Source organism: Hyperolius riggenbachi, chromosome 9 (genome assembly GCF_040937935.1).
Source record: "Hyperolius riggenbachi isolate aHypRig1 chromosome 9, aHypRig1.pri, whole genome shotgun sequence".
In the NCBI taxonomy this organism is placed as follows: domain Eukaryota; kingdom Metazoa; phylum Chordata; class Amphibia; order Anura; family Hyperoliidae; genus Hyperolius; species Hyperolius riggenbachi.
In genome coordinates, this window is record NC_090654.1 from 86,035,214 (window position 1) to 86,053,963 (window position 18,750).

Below are 18,750 nucleotides of genomic sequence, written 5' to 3' on the forward strand. Positions count from 1 at the left end.
GGGCAGGGAGTGAACAGAAGGGAGGAGGTGAACGAAGAGGGGTGAGCAGAGAGCAGAAATGTTTTTTTGCACACAATACCCAATTGCAATCATATGCTTTACATATATTTCACCTATATGTTCATCTGTATACTCTGAATGCAAATGTCTCACAGTGAAAGAAAGCATTCCCCTTTTCTCACCTCGAACACATCATAAATTTATGGAGAAGATAAGTGCAGCTGTTTAGAGCAGTGCAGGAGGATCATATTGCACAGCAATCACAGTGCCTGTGTTCCAAGCTGTCTGCAGAGTTACTGAGTTGTGCTTCTCAGCCAAAAGTTTACCATTTGTTCACAACTACAACAGACAGCCTATAATCAGCACCACATTGCAGCCAGCAGTGTGCTCCACACATATCTGGCAGTGGCACCCATGTCCCCTTTCTCTCATCTACCTGTCCCTGCAAGGCTGGCTCCCCTTCAACAGAGCGATCCATCTCCGCTCTGCTTCCAGGACCCCGCTGCGAGAGGGGGCGTGCCGCTCCTAGCTTCACCCCTTTTGATCCGAATCTGTTCATTTTGATGATTTGGATGATTCGACTCACAAAAAAGATTCGGATCAAAGATCCGAATCGTTCATGATCCGGACAACACTACGATCCAGCCCTTAGCGCTGGCCGGAACTGTTTGGTCAGGCTGCGCTGGGCTCGGGCGGCTAGGGGGACCCTCTTTCGCCCGCTGCGATCAGTTAGCACACGTGGCTGGCAAAGTGCCGGCTGCGTATGCTCCTTTTTATTTGATGAGCACAGACTAACCAGCAAGCTCATGGTGACCCAGAACTCATTGGAGTGTGTAAGGGACTACAATGGTCCTAAAAGCCCCCTTACTAAGATGTTAAGAAAAACAAAAGTTTGCTTTCCTAAAACAGAAAATTTGCGATAATTGAGGTTGGAGTGAGCTTGAGATGTCTCCCAGAGCACCACTGCTGAATATATGCAAATTAACTATTGTACCCTTAGAAGCTGAACACACCTCCAGAACCGCTGGAATGCAATGATGTCAGCTTGTTAATTTGTACAGAGTTGGATTATTATGGCTCTGTACAAATTAACAAGCTGACACATTGCATTCCAGCGGTTCTGGAGGTGTGTTCAGCTTCTAAGGGTACAATGGTTAATTTGCATATCTTCAGCAGTGGTGCTCTGGGAGACATCTCAAGCTCACTCCAACCTCAATCGCAAATTCTTTCTGTTTTAGGAAAGCAAACTTTTGTTTTATTTGATGAGCGGCAGCCTCCGGCGGTAATGGACGTGCTGAGCTCGTCCATACCGCCAGGCTGGTTGATTATCAGTGAGGTTTTTCTTCTGAGCTGATGCAAATGTGGCTGAAATTGTAATGATTTTTATAACCAATGTGATTTGGTAATGTTGATTTGTGCCCCATGGTTTCATATTAAAGTTCACTTGGACACCAGAAGTCATACAATAAAACCATTTTAGTCAGAATAAAAGAAACAAGTCAGACAAGTGTGATATAAGAACTTTACTAACGGACGCACATTGGCAACCACAATACTCCAAGCGAGGACAGCGATTACTGATTTAGACATCTCTTTTATAATTTTTATATCCATTATAAATTTACGATAAAAGACTCTGGCGCCTTCGGGTGGCGCAAGGGGTGTGGTCAGGATCTGGCAGACACCATTTTACTCAGGCCGGAGAAGTAGGATTTCTCACGTTCGCTCATCACCTCGAAGTGCAGTGGCTGGCGGCAGAAGTTACACTCGCCGGTGGAGTGCGGCTTTAGCTCCAGGTCCACCTCCTTCCAGGTCTGCAGAAGTTTCTCTGTGAGGGGAGCACATGGATTAGTAATAAGCAATATACAGTTAAGAGAACAATCCTTTCCATTTAGCAGAGTACAGTATCTCATGGAAAGCAGAGCAGATAACCTCGTTAAAGAGAATCCATAACATTAAATAATAATAATAATAATAATTATTAACCATTTAATGACACCCTAACGTAATAAAATGTCATGCTTTACCCTATTAACAGCAACATGACGTTTTAATACGTTGCGCGTTCCCGCCGCCGATTCCGCCGGGATCCCGTGCTAAGTGATTGGGGAAGAGGACCGAACGGTCCTCTACCCAATTGCAGTGCCTGGAGTAAATGGACGTGATCGCGAACAGCGGCTACGTCCATTCACAAAAACAGGAAATTGTTACTTTTCAATAAAGTGTAAGAAAAAAAAAAAAAAAAAAGTGATCACTTCCTATAACGTTCACTAAAAAGTATATTAGACATACAAAGTACATACATACACAATTACATACACATCATTAATAAAATTACACTTACAACCCTCCCACCCAAAAAAAAAAAAAAAAACACTTGTAAAAAAAATTCAGCTTAAAATAAATAAATAGTTTCCTTATGGACTCAGCTTTTTTAATCTAAATTTTATGGGGGAAAATTAATTTTAATTTATTACATAGGGGCTTGTAATTATGGCCAGAACAAAAAAAAAACAAAACAAAAATAACACTTATATTTCAGAATAATATACTGTCGCCATACATTGTGATAGGGACATAATTTAAATGATTTAATAATCGGGACAGCTGGGCAAATAATATGTGTTTGTTTTATCCACAGGAGAATGTTTAATTTTAAAACTATAATGGCTAAAACCTGAGAAATAATGATTTTTTTTTCTTTTCTTTTGTTTCTCATTAAAAACGCATTTAGAATAAAAATATTCTTAGCAAAATGTACTACCCACAGAAAGCCTAATTGGTGGCGAAAAAAACGAGGTATAGATAATTTTCTTGTGATAAATAGTAATAAAGTTATTAGGGAATAAAAGGGGGGAGCACTGACAAGTGAAAATAGCTTTGGTCCGTTAGAGTAAAAACCCTTGGGGGTGAACTGGTTAAAATAAAAATAAAAAACCTGATACCTCGGGAAGGGGGAAGCCTCTGGATCCTAGTGAGGTCCCCCCTCATCGTCCTCAGCCAGCCTCATCCAGTGCGCAGACCCCCGAACTGACAATATCATTCGCAGCTGCGCGCAGAGCTCTGGTGGAAATAGCCAAGTCCAATCTAGTCTGCTCTAGTGCGAAAATGGCTTGCACCTGCGCAGTAGAGCGGATCCCTTAAGGCTCGACTATTTCTGCCGGAGCCCAATCAGAAAGCCGTTAGTGCGCCTGGAGCCTCCAGAGCTGGAGCCTCTCTACTGAGGAAGACAGGGGACGCCTCTTTAGGATCCAGAGACTTCCCCCTCCTGAGCAGAGTACCCATTAGTGCCACTTTTTTTCCCCTTCATTTTGTGAATACAGATTCTCTTTAATGTGAAACTGAAGTATAAACAAACATCCCTGCCTGTTGGGGTCATCTCCTAGCCCCCTCTGTAATATTTTTGCTGCTCTCCACTGCAATAAAGAGGGTAAAAAAAACTGTTTTATAAACGGTTTTGTAAACAAAAGATGACCACCAAAACAGGAAGTACATCAGCAGAGCAGTGAACTCCGTTAATACTCAGTAAGTACACAGAATTCAGTGAGTTACACATTGAATTCAGTCTCCAGAGGTTATGTGCAAGTTTTGAAAGAGCTCTGTGTCAATGAAGCATTACAAGCGGTGTCTTTAGAGCCTGTAGTCTCGGGCCTGCACTCGTGTCAGCCTGAAAGGCAGCTTCCTCCTCAGCCAGCTATTCTTTGTTCAGTTTATCAGTCTGTGTTTATCAGCCTCACAGATAGCAGACATGCTGACAGTCAGAGCAGGCACATTGTCTGTGAGGAATAATCATCACAGGAGCACTGGAGGGGCTTGGAAGGAGTTAACTTGTTCACATTACTGAAGAGTTGGCAGCCTTCCAGACACAGGCGACAAATCCGACAGGGGAAAGAGAAGTTGATTTATTACAGAGACTGTGCAAGTAGAAAGTGCTGCAGTAAGCCAGAGCACAATGGAACAGCCTTAGGAACTTGTAGGATAGGACAAATACTGCTAAAATTTTTGTTACAGAGTCTCTTTAAGGTGAAAATGACACTGGTGCGCAACTGAAACCTCTACTGAATCCTTAGTAGTATCACTTGTTATACCCAGATGTTTAGTTTGGCCACACCCACAGTGGGATGTTCCCTAAACATGGCTTGGAGGAATCAAAGATCCCCTATATTAGCCACTAGGAGTAGTCCATCATTACACAAGTATATTCCAGGCCGCAGTGATCATATGCTTGGCATGGAATATACTCAAACTGGTATGATGTTCGAATACTCCTAGTGACTAATCTTGGATTCCCCCAAGTCAAAAAGAAGTTTATTAATATTTATGCACCCTGTATGTATTTGAAGAGTTTGGCCTGTGTAATTCCCCCTCATTTGTGTCTAACCACAAGCTGTAATTTGATCCACCCCTGTGTCACATGACTGCCTATGGCAGATAAGCCCATTTGAAAGCACAGACTGTAAACAATATGTCCGCTTCCATGAATCAGGAAGTAGAAACTGTGCAGATTTTAGGATTTGTATCAGCTGTAACAAAGAATTTTTTTTGTTTAAAAGTTATTATGCTGTTGTGTATCTTTTAGAACAGAAAGGAGTTTTGAGTTCAGGTCCAGTTTAACAATTCACATGGTCTCATTTTGAAAAAAAAATGATGTGGAGCTTAGCCTGGCTCTTCCTGGTATCCACCAGGTAATGTCATTACTTTATTGGCTTGTGAATGATGATTGTGAATGATCACAGTGGTCTTATTGGCAGTTTGTTTTCTGCCTTTGGTTTATGGACAGCAGGAATACTGTTAAACAGACTCTTCAGCTTGCTGCTGGTACTGGGTGCTCCCTAGGTACACAGGAAAGGGTGTAGAATGTAATGTAGGTGCCTGCAGTCATTTTATGGTACCTTCTTTTATAGCAGAAGTATGGAAAAAGGCAAATGCAAGAATATAGGCTTGGGGCTAGTGTACTTGGAGTTCTGAGATCGAGGACCAAGGGGGGGAAATCTGTGTGTGACACAGTCTGTAGTGTAAGACTGTTAGTGATGCAAGGATTGGCGGGCGATAATGGTAATAACACACTTGCTCGCCCTTTAATAATGAATGTCAAAAACTCTGCCTTGGCTGGCCGAATCACTGTGGCCACCCCCACTGCCACATCCCAAATCACTGTGGCCACCCCCACCTGCGCTGCCACATCCCAAATCACTAAGGCCACCCCCACCTGCGCTGCCACATCCCAAATCACTAAGGCCACCCCCACCTACGCTGCCACGTCCCAAACCACTGTGGCCACCTCCACCTGCGCTGCCACGTCCCAAACCACTGTGGCCACCTCCACCTGCGCTGCCACGTCCCAAACCACTGTGGCCACCTCCACCTGCGCTGCCACGTCTCAAATCACTGTGGCCACCTCCACCTGTGCTGCCATGTCCCAAATCACTGTGGCCACCTCCACCTGTGCTGCCATGTCCCAAATCACTGTGGCCACCTCCACCTGCACTGCCACATCCCAAATCACTAAGGCCACCCCAACCTGCGCTGCCAAATCCCTAAGGCCACCCCCACCTGCGCTGCACACATGCCAAATCACTGTGGCCACCCCCACCTGCGCTGCCACGTCCCAAATCACTGTGGCCACCCCCACCTGCGCTGCCACGTCCCAAATCACTGTGGCCACTCCCACCTGCGTTGCCACGTCCCAGATCACTGTGCCCCCCCCCCCCCTGCGTTGCCATGTCCCAAATCACTGTGGCAACCTCCACCTGCGCTGCCACGTCCCAAATCACTGTGGCCACCTGCGCTGCCACGTCCCAAATCACTGTGGCCACCTGCGCTGCCACGTCCCAAATCACTGTGGCCACCTGCGCTGCCACGTCCCAAATCACTGTGGCCACCTGCGCTGCCACGTCCCAAATCACTGTGGCCACCTGCGCTGCCACGTCCCAAATCACCGTGGCCACCCCCACCTGCGCTGCCCGCCCCCAGCTCGGTAGCCACCAATAAGACTGCAGCTGCTGAGCTAGTGGCGGGCTGTGCTTCAGAATACTTAGGAAACCAGTGATTTTTGTGGGGCGGAGCTTCACACATCTAATGAATTATGGTTGAGCGGGTGGGTTATTAACACTAACACCCGTCGATCCTGGTAGCACAGACACAAAGCTGTACATGAACTCGTACATGACATGAGTTCATGTCCCGGCTAACCGATTTCATGGGAAACTGGAGGCTGGATGTGAGACTCGTGGGTCTAGATGTCGCCAGTTAACTGTATTGTGGTGAAAGTAGGGGTAAAGCTCCCTATGACATGATCAGGGAAGTAACAGGTCTTCATCATGACATTGGGGGTAATGATAAGAGAAAGACAATAAGAGAAAGTGAAATCTCACCAAGGAAGTAGCTCATCATCTGCGGTGTATGGTGTGGGGTGGGGGCAATCCTCAGCATCTCTTCTCCACGTGGCACAGTGGGGTAATTTATAGCTTGTACATAGATATTGTGACGGCTCATCATTCTATCGCAGATCTCTGTGTTCTTGGCGGCGTCTGAAACCTGAGGAACAAAAACCGTAAATGACTGCACAGAACACCTATATATGAACTACAGTCAAATGAGGCAAATATACAGCAGAATCCCTTTATAGTAAACGCCAAGGAACCGGGAAAAGTGGTTTACTATATCCGAAACTGTCATACCCAAGCACATAAAGCATACTGTAGTACTGTATTTTAATTAAGTCAATAATTGGGGGACATTTCTTTCTTGTGAATGCTTCAGCAAGTTAGCAGAGATAACGTTTAAAGGTAACCTAAACTGAGAGGGATAGGGATGTTTCCTTTTAAACAATACCAGTTGCCTGGCAGTCCTGCTGATCTCTTTGGCTGCAGTAGTGGCTAAATCACACACATGAAACAAGCATGCAGCTAATCCAGTCTGACTTCAGTCAGAGCACCTAATCTGCATTCTTGTTGAGGGGCTGTGGCTAAAAGTATTAAGGCCCATACACACGTCGGATTTTAGCGAACGACTCGTCGTTTGAACGTTCCGTCGTTCGCTAAAATCCGACGTGTGTATGGGCCTTTAGAGACACAGGATCTGCAGGAGTCAGGCAACTGGTATTATTTTAAAAGGAAAAATCCATATCCTTCTCAGTTTAGGTTCCCTTTAAGCTAGATCAAAATACACAGTGCTCATTATGCAAGGATTTATACACAATAATCACACAGCTTGCACAGGAAGCACAGGTCTCACTAGTTAATGCTGGTACAGTACTGATAGTGTGCTCCTCTGTCCACAATTCTGTGCAGCCTGGATGATACTGTAGTGTTGCAGACATGCACAAGCAAGTTACAGATGACAGGCAATTCCCTCAGTAGTCAGGCAAGCAGCTTGCAGAGGAAGCAGTTCTCACTAGTTAACCTTCCTGGCGGTAAGCCCGAGCTGAGCTCAGGCTATGCCGCGCAGGAGGATTTCTCAGGTCCTGTTGGGTCAATCTGCATCATTTTTTTTTTTTTTTGAAACACGCAGCTAGCACTTTGCTAGCTGCGGTGCATTCCGAATGTCGCCGCTCCGCGCAAGACCGCCGCTAATTGCCATGCTGTGCCGCCCCCCCTTCCCCCCAGACCCCGTGCGCTGCCTGGCCAATCAGTGCCAGGCAGCGCTGAGGGGTGGATCGGGACTCCCTTAGACGTCACGACGTCCATGACGTCATCCCGCCCCGTTTCCCTTCAGGAAATTCCGTTCTTTGAACGGGATTTCCTGATCAAAGATCGCCGGAGGCGATCAAAGCGGGCGGGGGGATGCCGCTGTACAGCAGCTATCATGTAGCGAGCCCTAGGCTTGCTACATGATTTAAAAAAAAAAAAAAATTTTTAAAAAAATAGTGCTGCGCTGCCCCCTGGCGGTTTCTAATAGACCGCCAGGAGGGTTAATGCTGGTACAGTACTGATAGTGTGCTCCTCTGTCCACATTTCTGTGCAGCTTTGATGATGCTGTAGGGTTGTTTGATTAGAAGCCACCAAGCATAATTAAGCTGCTGGTGATTTGCATTCTCTCCGCTGACTGTTTGAAGAGGGATAATGACTATATGCTGTGACTGGTGTGGCTGCAGAACATGAAGAGTCAGCCAGGAACACGTAACGTAATATACTGGGAAGGCATTGTTACACAACATATGTAAGGCAAGTCAGGCCCACACCTGGGGCTTACAATAGGCCAGAACTGAAATGCTCACATTAAGGAAACAGGCACATAATACATACATTTATTTATGTTTAATAAAATATATGCTTGCTAATCACTTTATTAGGAACACCTGGACTCCTGCTCTTTCATGCAATATTCTTATTAGCCAATCAGGTGGCACAGTGCATAAAATCATGAAGATGCAGGTCATGAACTTCCATCAATATTCACATGAAAAAGTGGAGTAAGGAGTGTATATATGCAATTTTAATGGTTTTAACTCCTGGCATGATTGCTGGTGTCAATTAGCCCTAGTTGAGCATTTGTGTAACAGCTGATCTCCTGCACTGCGTTCTCTAGAGTTTACTTAAAAGGAACCCGACGTGAGAGGAATATGGAGGCTGCCGTATTTACTACCTTTTAAACAATACCAGTTGCCTGGCAGTCCTGCTGATATCTTTGATTGCAGTAGTGTCTCAATTACACACCTAAAACAAGCATGCAGCTAAAATCCGGCCTGCATGCTGGTTCAGGGTCTACGGTTAAAAGTATTAGAGGCAGATAATCAGCAGGACATTCAGATAATTTGCATTGTTTAAAAGGAACAACTATGACAGCCTCCATATCCCTCTGACTTCAGATTTGCTTTAAAGTGGTGCAACACGGTGGCGTACTTGGAGAGTGGCGTAGTGGTTAGCACTCTCGCCTTGCAGCGCTGGCTCCCCGGTTTGAATCCCAGCCAGGTTAACATCCAACGCGTTTGTATGTTCTCCCTGTGTCTGAGTGGGTTTCCACCGGGCACTCCGGTTTCCTCCCATGTCCCAAAAACATACATACATACATACATGTTAATTGCCTTCCCCCTAAATTGTCCCTAGACTATGACACATGCACTACACGATACATACATAGACATATGACTATGGTAGGGACTAGAGTGTGAGCCCCTCTGAGGGACAGTTAAGGGACAAGACAATATACTTTGTACAGCGCTGCCTTATAAGTTGGTGCTATATAAATACTTAAATAAATAAAAATGAAAAACTAAGTTGTGTCAGTTCTGTAGACAGAAATACCTTGCTGATCAGGTCAGAGTGGTTAGAGAATGGCGAGACTAGTTTGAACTGACAGAAAACCTACTACAGCGCACCCCGATATTAAAGAGACACTGAAGCGAAAAAAAAAATATGATATAGTGAATTGGTTGTGTACTATGAATAATTACTAGAAGATTAGCAGCAAAGAAAATATTCTCATACTTTTATTTTCAGGTATATAGTGTTTTTTCTAACATTGCATCATTCTATAATATGTACAGATTACACAACACTCAGCATTCAAAATGAGTCTTTCAGAGCAGTCTGTGAAGTAATGACCTCTCCTCTAGCAAAGGAAAAGTAAATAGTCCAGGAACAGTTGAGATAATAAAAGTCAGATAACAGCCCTCTCCACGACTAACTTAGTCAGAGAGCTTAATGGCTTGTTTGCATAGAGAACAACTGGAGTTTCTCAACTCTTCCTGTACTGGAAACAATTACACTGATGTATCTGATCTTAATGTTTTATTTCTTAGCTGTGCTACACATACAAATCATAATATCATCTTTTTTTTTTCGCTTCAGTGTCTCTTTAAAGCCAGAATCCTTTTTTATTTTATCACATTTTTTCCATCATATGTCGTCAATGGTTTCAGGGCCTCAGTATGGTCCCTTTCTGAAGCAAAAAGGATATAAAAGAAATTTGTAATTCCCATCTGCAGCACTTTACAGAGGATACTGAATAATTCATTTCATTGTCCCTTTGAAAGGCACTCACAATGTACTGGTAATATCCCTACCAGAGTCAGTATAAAACCTCATAAACAGTAGCTGTAGCTTAGCAGAGTTTGGGGCCAGATTCACCGAGTGACGGTGTGGATCCAAGACTGTAGAGACGCGTCCCACCCACGTAAAAAGGAGAGGGTAAACTTGGACATGGGGTTAAGCTGAGTGACAATGCTCCCTGCACTGTTTCCCTACCCAATCTCAAATTCTCTCCTACTGTAAACCCCATTCTTGTAGTCCCTTCTTTCTGTCATTTGGTGTCCAGCTATTGTGGCCTATGGCGGTGCCAAATTACCTGCATCGCTAGACTCCAGGAGAGTTGGTGGCCAAGGCACCAAGGGAAGTTGGATGCCTCCTCACCGAGAACTAGCTAGCGTGTGTACAAGTTTACAGAGCTCTGCTACAATCTACAGCGTATTTTGGGTAAGCCATGATTTATTGAGCGCCCTCCCAAAAAAATCTACTTTAAAAAGATAGCTGAGAATGCAATTCACTTAAGGGGCCCATACACTGGTCGATTTCAGCCATCGATCGATCAGAAATCTATTCTATCAAATCTATCGATCAATCTGTGACCAATTTTCGATCAATTTGATCTGACAGGATGGAAAATCTAAGTCGATCTGCTGCTGGCAGCAGATCAATGGCCCATAGAGTTGCATTGGATCTAATGGTCAAATAATGCATTTAGATTGATTTCCAATAGATTTCATTCTGAAATCTATTGGAAATCTGTTCCTAGTGTGGCACACATCAGATAGATTGCTGTCAGATTCCGACTTGACAGGCATCCGACAGAAATCTGATGGTCGAATCTGCTGCAAATCTACAAGTGTATGGCCTCCATACTACTCTGCTTCTACAGCCTACTAGAGCAGTGGAGCTGCTATGGGTTACAGCACTTGAGTCTGGCACTTACCCTGATGGGGATGATGTGGCTTGGGCAGTGTACAACCGGAAGCCCAGCATCCATCAGCATCTGTCTCAGGAGCTTGACGTTGCGCTGGTGCTGGCGCCGCAGAGCCTGTCCCTCTTCACTCTTCAGGACCTGCACAGACGCCAAGGCTCCAGACAGCAACATGGGAGGTAAAGATGTTGTGAAGATGAAGCCGGCTGCATAGGAGCGAACTGTGTCGATTAGAGCACTGGTGCTGGCAATATAACCCCCAACACAGCCAAACGCCTTCCCTGTGGAAGAGAGAAATCACAAAGCTCAGGAAAACACTCAGACAGAAAGTGGGCAAGTGGGACTTCAACACTGTCAACCAGGCACAGTGAGACATACCAAGTGTTCCAGAGATGATGTCCATTTTATGCATGACTCCATCACGGTCTCCTATTCCTCCGCCTCGTGCGCCATACAATCCCACTGCATGTACTTCATCTACAAATGTTATCGCTCCATATTCATGAGCAACGTCACACATCTCCTCCAGGGGGCACACCGCTCCTGCAAAACACCAGTTACCTCATTAAACCAATTAGCATTTCAAAAGAACACCATTTAAAGGGGACCTGAACTCTTGCACTGGACAGAAGTAAAAACATAGTGAAATGCACCTTGTGTGTATTTAGAGAGTTTAGCCTGTTCTCATCTGTGTCTAATCACAAGTTGTAATTTGATCCCTCAGCTGTGTCAGCTGACTGTCACGTCAGAAAGGCTAATTGGACTTAACAATAGGTCTGCTTCCATGAAAGCAGGAAGTAGACAGACTGCACATTTATTGCAGGATTTGAATCAGCTGTAACAAATAAATCCATTTTGTTTAAAGGGAACCTAACTTGAGAAGGATATTGATTTTTCCTTTTAAAATAATACCAGTTGCCTGACTCTCCTGCTGCCCTGTGTCTCTAATTCTTTTAGCCACAGCCCCTGAATAAGCATGCAGATCAGGTGCTCTGACTGAAGTCAGATTGGATTAGCTGCATGCTTGTTTCAGGTGTGTGATTCAGCCACTTCTGCAGCCAAAGAGATCAGCAGGACTGCCAGGCAACTGGTATTGTTTAAAAGAAAACATCCATATCCCTCTCAGTTAAGGTTCCCTTTAAAAGGTCATTATGCTGTTGTATATCTTTTAGAGCAGAGAGGAAGTTCTAAGTTCCAACAGGTTAGAGCAACGATTTTTGTTTAACTGCTTTGAAATGGTCAGTCTAGCCAAAAATGATATTTTTCAGTTTACTGGGGACATTGTTGACTTTGGGGTGCCGCCTATAACAGGGTGGGCACCACACAAGAGCACTTCCACATTTTGTATTTAAAAAGGTTAAAAATGTAGGTTTAAAGTTTTGAATGCCTTAGGTACACAGGACGATACTTTTAATGTCATGCAACCAAAACTTTCTTTATCTGCTACCTACACTCAAAAGTTTTTCTTAATGACAGAAGTTTTATGACCCGTAATTATTTATTAGTGAGAGTTGTGCTCCAGTCCTGACTGCAGAAAGTGTGAATTAGTGCTCTGAATTCTTAACACTTACAGCGAGGAACAAAAGGGGTTGGGACTGCACATACGTGTTTCAGTATGTTATAGGACACATCATGTACCCTATAAGCTGGCCTGAGACCTACTGCTTTGCAGCCAATAGACCTACAAGCGCCTATAGTCAAGCCTGACCATCCTATATCCAGTGGAACAGACTATAAACATTGCAGGACAGTGTCTGCTGAAACAGTGCACAGGTAGTCCCCAACTTACAAACACCCGACTTACGAAGGGGCTGCCGATACGAACGGCATGGATTCTCTTTCCATGGGAACAAGCCCCCCCAAAAAAAATATAAATAAATTTCAAATCGGAAAAAAAAAAAAAAAAAAAAAAAAAAAAATGGCTTTTAAACTTGTATAAACAGGTACAAAGGGCAGAGGTGACCCAGAATAGGACACTGAAGGCACAGGACGGCACAAAGGAGGTACAGGGGACAGAGATGGCACAGTGTTCCGACTCAAGAACAGATTCAGAACGAACCTACAGTCCCTATCTCGTTCGTTAACCGAGGACTACCTGTACTAACGTACACCCTATTAGCCCCATTTCAGCTGACAAGCTTATGACAAAAATGTACCAATGCAGCTGTGAAGGACTTGGCCAATGCAACACCGGTCCAAAACTAGGCCTGAGAGAAACCATCCCACCGGAACACATTTTTAGGTAAGTAATCTCTTTTCAGGTAAGCAAGTTCTTTCTTTTCCAGACTGTTCCTGTACACGGTGAGTGTTCCCCCTTCTCCTTTGGTATGTTATTGATATACCAGTTTTGGAGGAACTAATGGGTTGAAGGAAAGCACGACTAGACCGAAAAAGCTGGAGATTCTACTCACCATCCATGGAATGGACCGTCTCAAAAGCTACAATCTTTGGGGTGGATGGGTCAGAATTCTTCAGCAGTTCTCGTAGATGGGCGACATCATTGTGACGGAAGACATACTTCGGCACCCTACTGTTCCGAATCCCCTGAATCATTGAGGCATGGTTTCCTGCATCAGAGTAGATTTCGCAGCCTGCAGAAAAACAATATATTCATTTTACTTGAGCTGAGCTTGTGAGATGGAGGAATTGGGACCATTTCTCTTTTGGATGATCCCAAAGGAGAAAGCTCCAATAGTTCAGCTGTTGTATAAAATTACAAGTCACAGCAACTGCAACAACCTTAACCACTTCAGCCTTCAATGTTTTTTCATCTTATGCATCGAAACAATTTTTCACCTCCCATGACTGATATTGTGGCGAAACGCCTCCCACAAGAAGCCCTGAGGACCGGGGTACTTTTGACAGTTTGCCACAATGTAACAAGGTTCACAGACAGGAAATAGCTGTTTACAGCTGCCTCCAACGGCCAAAACAGCTAGCAGCAGCTACATAACCTGCCCACAGTAAAAATGTCACCATGTGATAAATGTCAGAATGTAAATCGGGGAGAGGAAAGATTTTACAATGAGCAAACACTGACTAAATAATTTTTACATACAATGTATGGCGCCAATATTTGGCAAATAAAGGTGCATTTTATTCAGTTTTGCGTCTATCACTATTTACAAGCTTATAATTAAAAAAAAAAAAAAAAAATTAAAAAAAAAATAAATAGTAATATACCCTCTTGACATGCATATTAAAAAAAAAGTTCAGACCCATAGGTAGCCATTTTTTTATTGTAATTTTTTCTCCTTATGTGGGTATTTTGGGGAGTGTGTGGGAGGTAAACAATTAATTTTAAATGTAAGTGTGGGTCTGTTCATAAAAAAAAAAAAATAAAAAAAAAATGTAGAAGTAGTTTTACTATTTGGCCACAAGATGTAATTTTTTTATTTTTTTTATTTATTTATTTATTTTACGCATCCTGTACGACTATGCTTATAGGAACTGATTAGCGGCTGTGGAGATAAAACGATCACGGCTTCTCATAGAAAAACTCAGTTCGTAGGCAGGGGAGGGTGGAAATCACTTGTGTGCTGACCTGTACGGCTCTGCAGCGAGCAGAGCCCTAATCAGTAAAAATAAACTGGTCACTAGGGGGTGTGTAAGCCTATGTTCCTGAAGTGGTTAAATGGTTAAACAACAATTTAAGTTTAAAGGGAACCTGAAATAAGAGGAATACAGAGGCTGCCATCTTCATTCCCTTATAAACAATTCTAGTTGCCTGGCTGTCTTTATGCAGCCAGTGGAGTCAGAACAGAGTCAAAACATCTGATCTGCATGCTCATTCTGGGCAGTGACTTCTAGTTCTAGAGATTAGAGATGGCCCGAACTGTTCACAGGGGAAATTCTATGGGGGCCGTACTACTTCCGGGTCGCTATGACCCGGAGTAGTATGGCTGCGCTGGCCCGGCGGTGCGCGTCTGATCGCGCTACTGTTGCCGGGCACTCTCTGCGCATGAGCGTGAGGTCACTCATGACGTCATGCACATGCGCAGAAAGTGCCCGGCAACAGGAGCGCGATCTAGGACTACTCTGGGTCATATCGACCCAGAAGTAGTACAAGTGAGGAGTTTGACATCTCTGCTAGAGATGAGACAGAGCATCAGCCTGTCAGTCAGGCAACTGACATTGTTACGTGAATGAAGATGGCAGCCTCAGTTTTCCTCTCACTTCAGGTTCCCTTTAAAAATATTTTCCTGATCTCTGACCTGGAGAGTTCATACAACCAAATTTGGCATGACTTTAATACAATTGAAGAAATCAAATAATAAAAAAAAAAAAAATCAATTAGGCTTTTTTGCAATGTGTAACATAGAATTTGAATGTTCACAAACATTATACAAGGCAAATAAAATCAGTGGGGGTATTTTTGCAATATATAAAATGCAATTTGCACGTTTCCAAACATTATGCAATCCTGTTCAATTGTGAGCAGGATTATCTTAAACATATGTTACGGCCAGAACCCGAAGTCTGGTCACTTTGTGTTCTGGCCGGCCAAAATGCAAAGTGGCCATCTCACTGCGGCCAATGTGAGAAATGAATGCCTTCCTGGCGGCCAATGTGAGGAATGAATGCATTCCCCTGTCAGCGTATCGCTCCCCAGCGCTGTGTCCTCTCTTCCCCTCGGGCAGTGCTTGAGCGACGGATGCTGTGAACCAGGCATAAAAGAAACCTGAAGTTAGAGGGACATTTTAATTGTCCTGCTGATTCTCTGCCTCTAATACTTTTAGCCATAGACCCTGAACAAGCATGCAATTCAGTTTGCAATTAATTAGCGGTGTGCTTGTTTTAGACACAACTAATGCCAGAAAGATAAAGAGGACTAGCAGGTAATGTTTAAAATAAAAAAAAAAAAAAAAAAATAGGCAGCTACCATATCTCACTCACTTCATGTTTTCTGACAGACTAAATTCAGTCAAATAGTGAATAGACTGTGTAGGCAATAAGCAAGCAACAAAAATTGCCAGTGGAAAGGAAATATTAGAGGAAACAAACTGCAGTAAGCCTGCCTGTTCCTTCAAGATGCAGAAAGAATCACATTTTTTCCTTTCACTTATATACTCGCGTATAAGCCTCATTTTTTAGCACAAGAAATGTGCTGAAAAGTTACCCCCTCAGCTTACATACGAGTCAGTGGATGAGAATGGACAGTGGAGCAGCTTTTGTTACTGGCAGAGAAGCGCAAGGATCGTGCACTAGTGATCCTGCTGTGTCCGTGACCCCCAATCCCTGCTGGTGCAGAGGTGTGCAAGCAAAGCGTCAGCAGTGCAATGATCAGGGTTTCTTCATGTGTCGCAATCGCTGTGTCTCATATCTATGGTGCCATCTAGTGGGGTCTTGAGACACAAATGTATCATCTTTAGGGCACATCTGGCTATGGGGAAGGGTCTTATTTGCGAGTCAATTTTTCTTGAGGTAAAAGTGGGTACCTCTTCTTATATGCGAGTATATAAGGGTATGTATGAAGTACAAGTTATGGGAAAGGGATTATAACTTTCAGGTTTTATTGCCATGTGTGTCCCAGAAGAGATACATTTCTTACTTCTTGACTAGATACCCAAAGCTCTGAATCCTTGGCACCACCAGACATAACAAAGGAGAGGATTTGGTCACTGGAAATGCAGACAGCAATAAAAAAAAAAACTTGACAGGTCCAAAATGTAAAGCTTACTTATAGACAAAGAATTTGTACTGTACTTTGTCCACAACTGGAATTACCTTTTGTTTAAGAAGTTAAAATCTACAGTAGTTTGAGTATCATGACTTACCAGGCAACATTTTCGCCAGAGTGAATAGTGTGGAGTCATTGGCCACGAAGCAGGAGGAAAAGAGCAATGCCCCATCTTTGTTGTGGAGGTCTGCCAACTCGTGTTCCAGATCCACGTGAAATTTACTGGTGCCCGAGATGTTTCTGGTCCCGCCTGCCCCGGCACCATGTTGTTTTAGTGTCTCCCTGCAAATACATAAAAAGCCAAATATTTATTTTTCAAGAAAGCCCTGACAAGTAATAACCAAAATTGCAGTTATGTGGGGGGAAAAAAACATGTATAACTTCACTGATCAGTGTGGAACAAAGCTGTACTAAAGTAAACCAGCGAATGGTGCCTGAGGATGCTAAAAAACTTTCACTGATAAACTGCTGCCACGGCCCCTGAAAAGCATAATATGCAATGATCTGCACATTTAGAAAATAATAGATACATTTGTACTACCAACACAAAATAACCTGATGTACTAGTACAACACATCTAAGCCAAATCTCGGTAATCCTCACATTTATCTTAAAGAGACACTGAAGTCTCTTTTTACTTGTTTTTCTGCTTAAGTCCTCTTTAGCATTGAATGAGTGATTTATAGCAAAGAAATAGCACAACAAAGTTCCTGGGCTCGCACATTCCTTTCTTCCGGGTAGAGGCAGAGCTGTATACAGTAGCTCTGCCTCCTCTCCAGTCAATCTCAGCCTCTCCCTGCCCATCTCAGTCTTCTGTCACTGAGAGGGGCGGGGAGATGTGGAGATTGACTGGATAGGAGGCAGAGCTACTGAGCAAAGCTCTGCCTCCCCTGGGCAGAAAAATCTGCAACCTGCAAAGTTATGCAACTTTGCAGATCTATTTCTTTGCTATAAAATCACTCATTCTGCTTTGGGAATGTGGTGAATCTGCTTAGAATTTAATGCTGAAGAGGACTTAAAGGGAACCTAAACAGAGGGATATGGATGTTTCCTTTTAAACAATACCAGTTGCCTGGCAGTCCTGCTGATCTTTGGGTGTAGTAGTGGCTGAATCACAGACCTGAAAAAAGCATGCAGCTAATCCAGTCTGACTTCAGTCAGAGCACCTGATCTGCATGCTTGTTGAGGGGCTGTGGCTGAAGGCATTAGAGAAACAGGATCAGCAGGAGAGTCAGGTAACTGGTATTATTTTAAAAGGAAAAATCCACATCCTTCTCAGTTTAGGTTCCCTTTAAGCAGAAAATCAGGTATTTAAAAAAAAAAAAAAAAGATAGATAGATGTCGAAAATAGATGTATGAGCACCTTAAAATTGGCCATACACCAGAGAATCTTGATTGTACAACCTCATCATATTTTACTAAATGTTGGTAGTATAAGGGCATAATGGCTCAATATTCTTTGACAAGGTTCCTCGTATGGGCCCACACATCACAGAGATGTGGTAAAACTGGACAAAATGTACAATCAAGATTGTAAGATGAATGGTCTCATGCCATGTCATCGATTGGCTTCTGTACCAATGGGGCAGAGCGGATGCCACAGTGTCCCAGTGGAACCCTAGCCATGTTCTGTAAGGCTGACCTCACCTCAGTGAGTTAGGCTTGTGTAGAATATACATGTTATGCAACCAACTGTACACATAGTTTAGAATTTGACGTTATTGAGGAAGTGGTAAAATAAATTTTTCCCAGCACATAGGCCACTGTTTGCCTAATTTGACATAAATAGATTTCTAAATATCCCCCTTCCTGCTTGAGGTGAAGTAATTAAACTTCTGCCCCAGCCTGTTCCCCTTCCTTGGCCGGTAACTCTAGTAAAGTGCCTCGCAAACCTGTGAAACGTAATAGCCTCATGAAATCCCCATTGTGTTACAACATTGAACATACTTCCTTGTTTGTACAAGATGCAGTTAGTCAATTCTGAGGTTTTATGCTTCAACAGTATTTCCACTGCAGTGCTGTTTAACAAGTGCACAGAAAGCAGAGGTCTTAGCCTTACTAGTTGCCTGATCTCCCAAGTTCAGAGGGGATTGTAGGATTTGTATCAGCTGTAACAAAGAAGTGTTTTTCTTTAAAGGGACTCTGAATACCTCTCATGGGTATGCCTTTAA

General features: G+C 43.6%; 1 protein-coding gene across 2 annotated transcripts in view; it reads right to left on the reverse strand.

Annotated features, from left to right (window-relative positions):
• Window positions 1-1,508: 1,508 nt before the first annotated feature.
• The window catches only part of ALAS1 (5'-aminolevulinate synthase 1), a 48,926-nt gene continuing 31,684 nt past the window's right edge, over window positions 1,509-18,750 (reverse strand). For both annotated transcript variants that reach the window (XM_068253149.1, XM_068253148.1), the window contains exons 6-11: window positions 16,677-16,861; window positions 13,311-13,490; window positions 11,278-11,442; window positions 10,912-11,180; window positions 6,375-6,537; window positions 1,509-1,828 (exon numbers count right to left, since the gene is read on the reverse strand). In XM_068253149.1, the coding sequence (XP_068109250.1) occupies window positions 1,668-1,828; window positions 6,375-6,537; window positions 10,912-11,180; window positions 11,278-11,442; window positions 13,311-13,490; window positions 16,677-16,861 (1,123 nt within the window). In that variant the 3' untranslated portion in view covers window positions 1,509-1,667. The remainder of the gene's footprint in view (window positions 1,829-6,374; window positions 6,538-10,911; window positions 11,181-11,277; window positions 11,443-13,310; window positions 13,491-16,676; window positions 16,862-18,750) is intronic.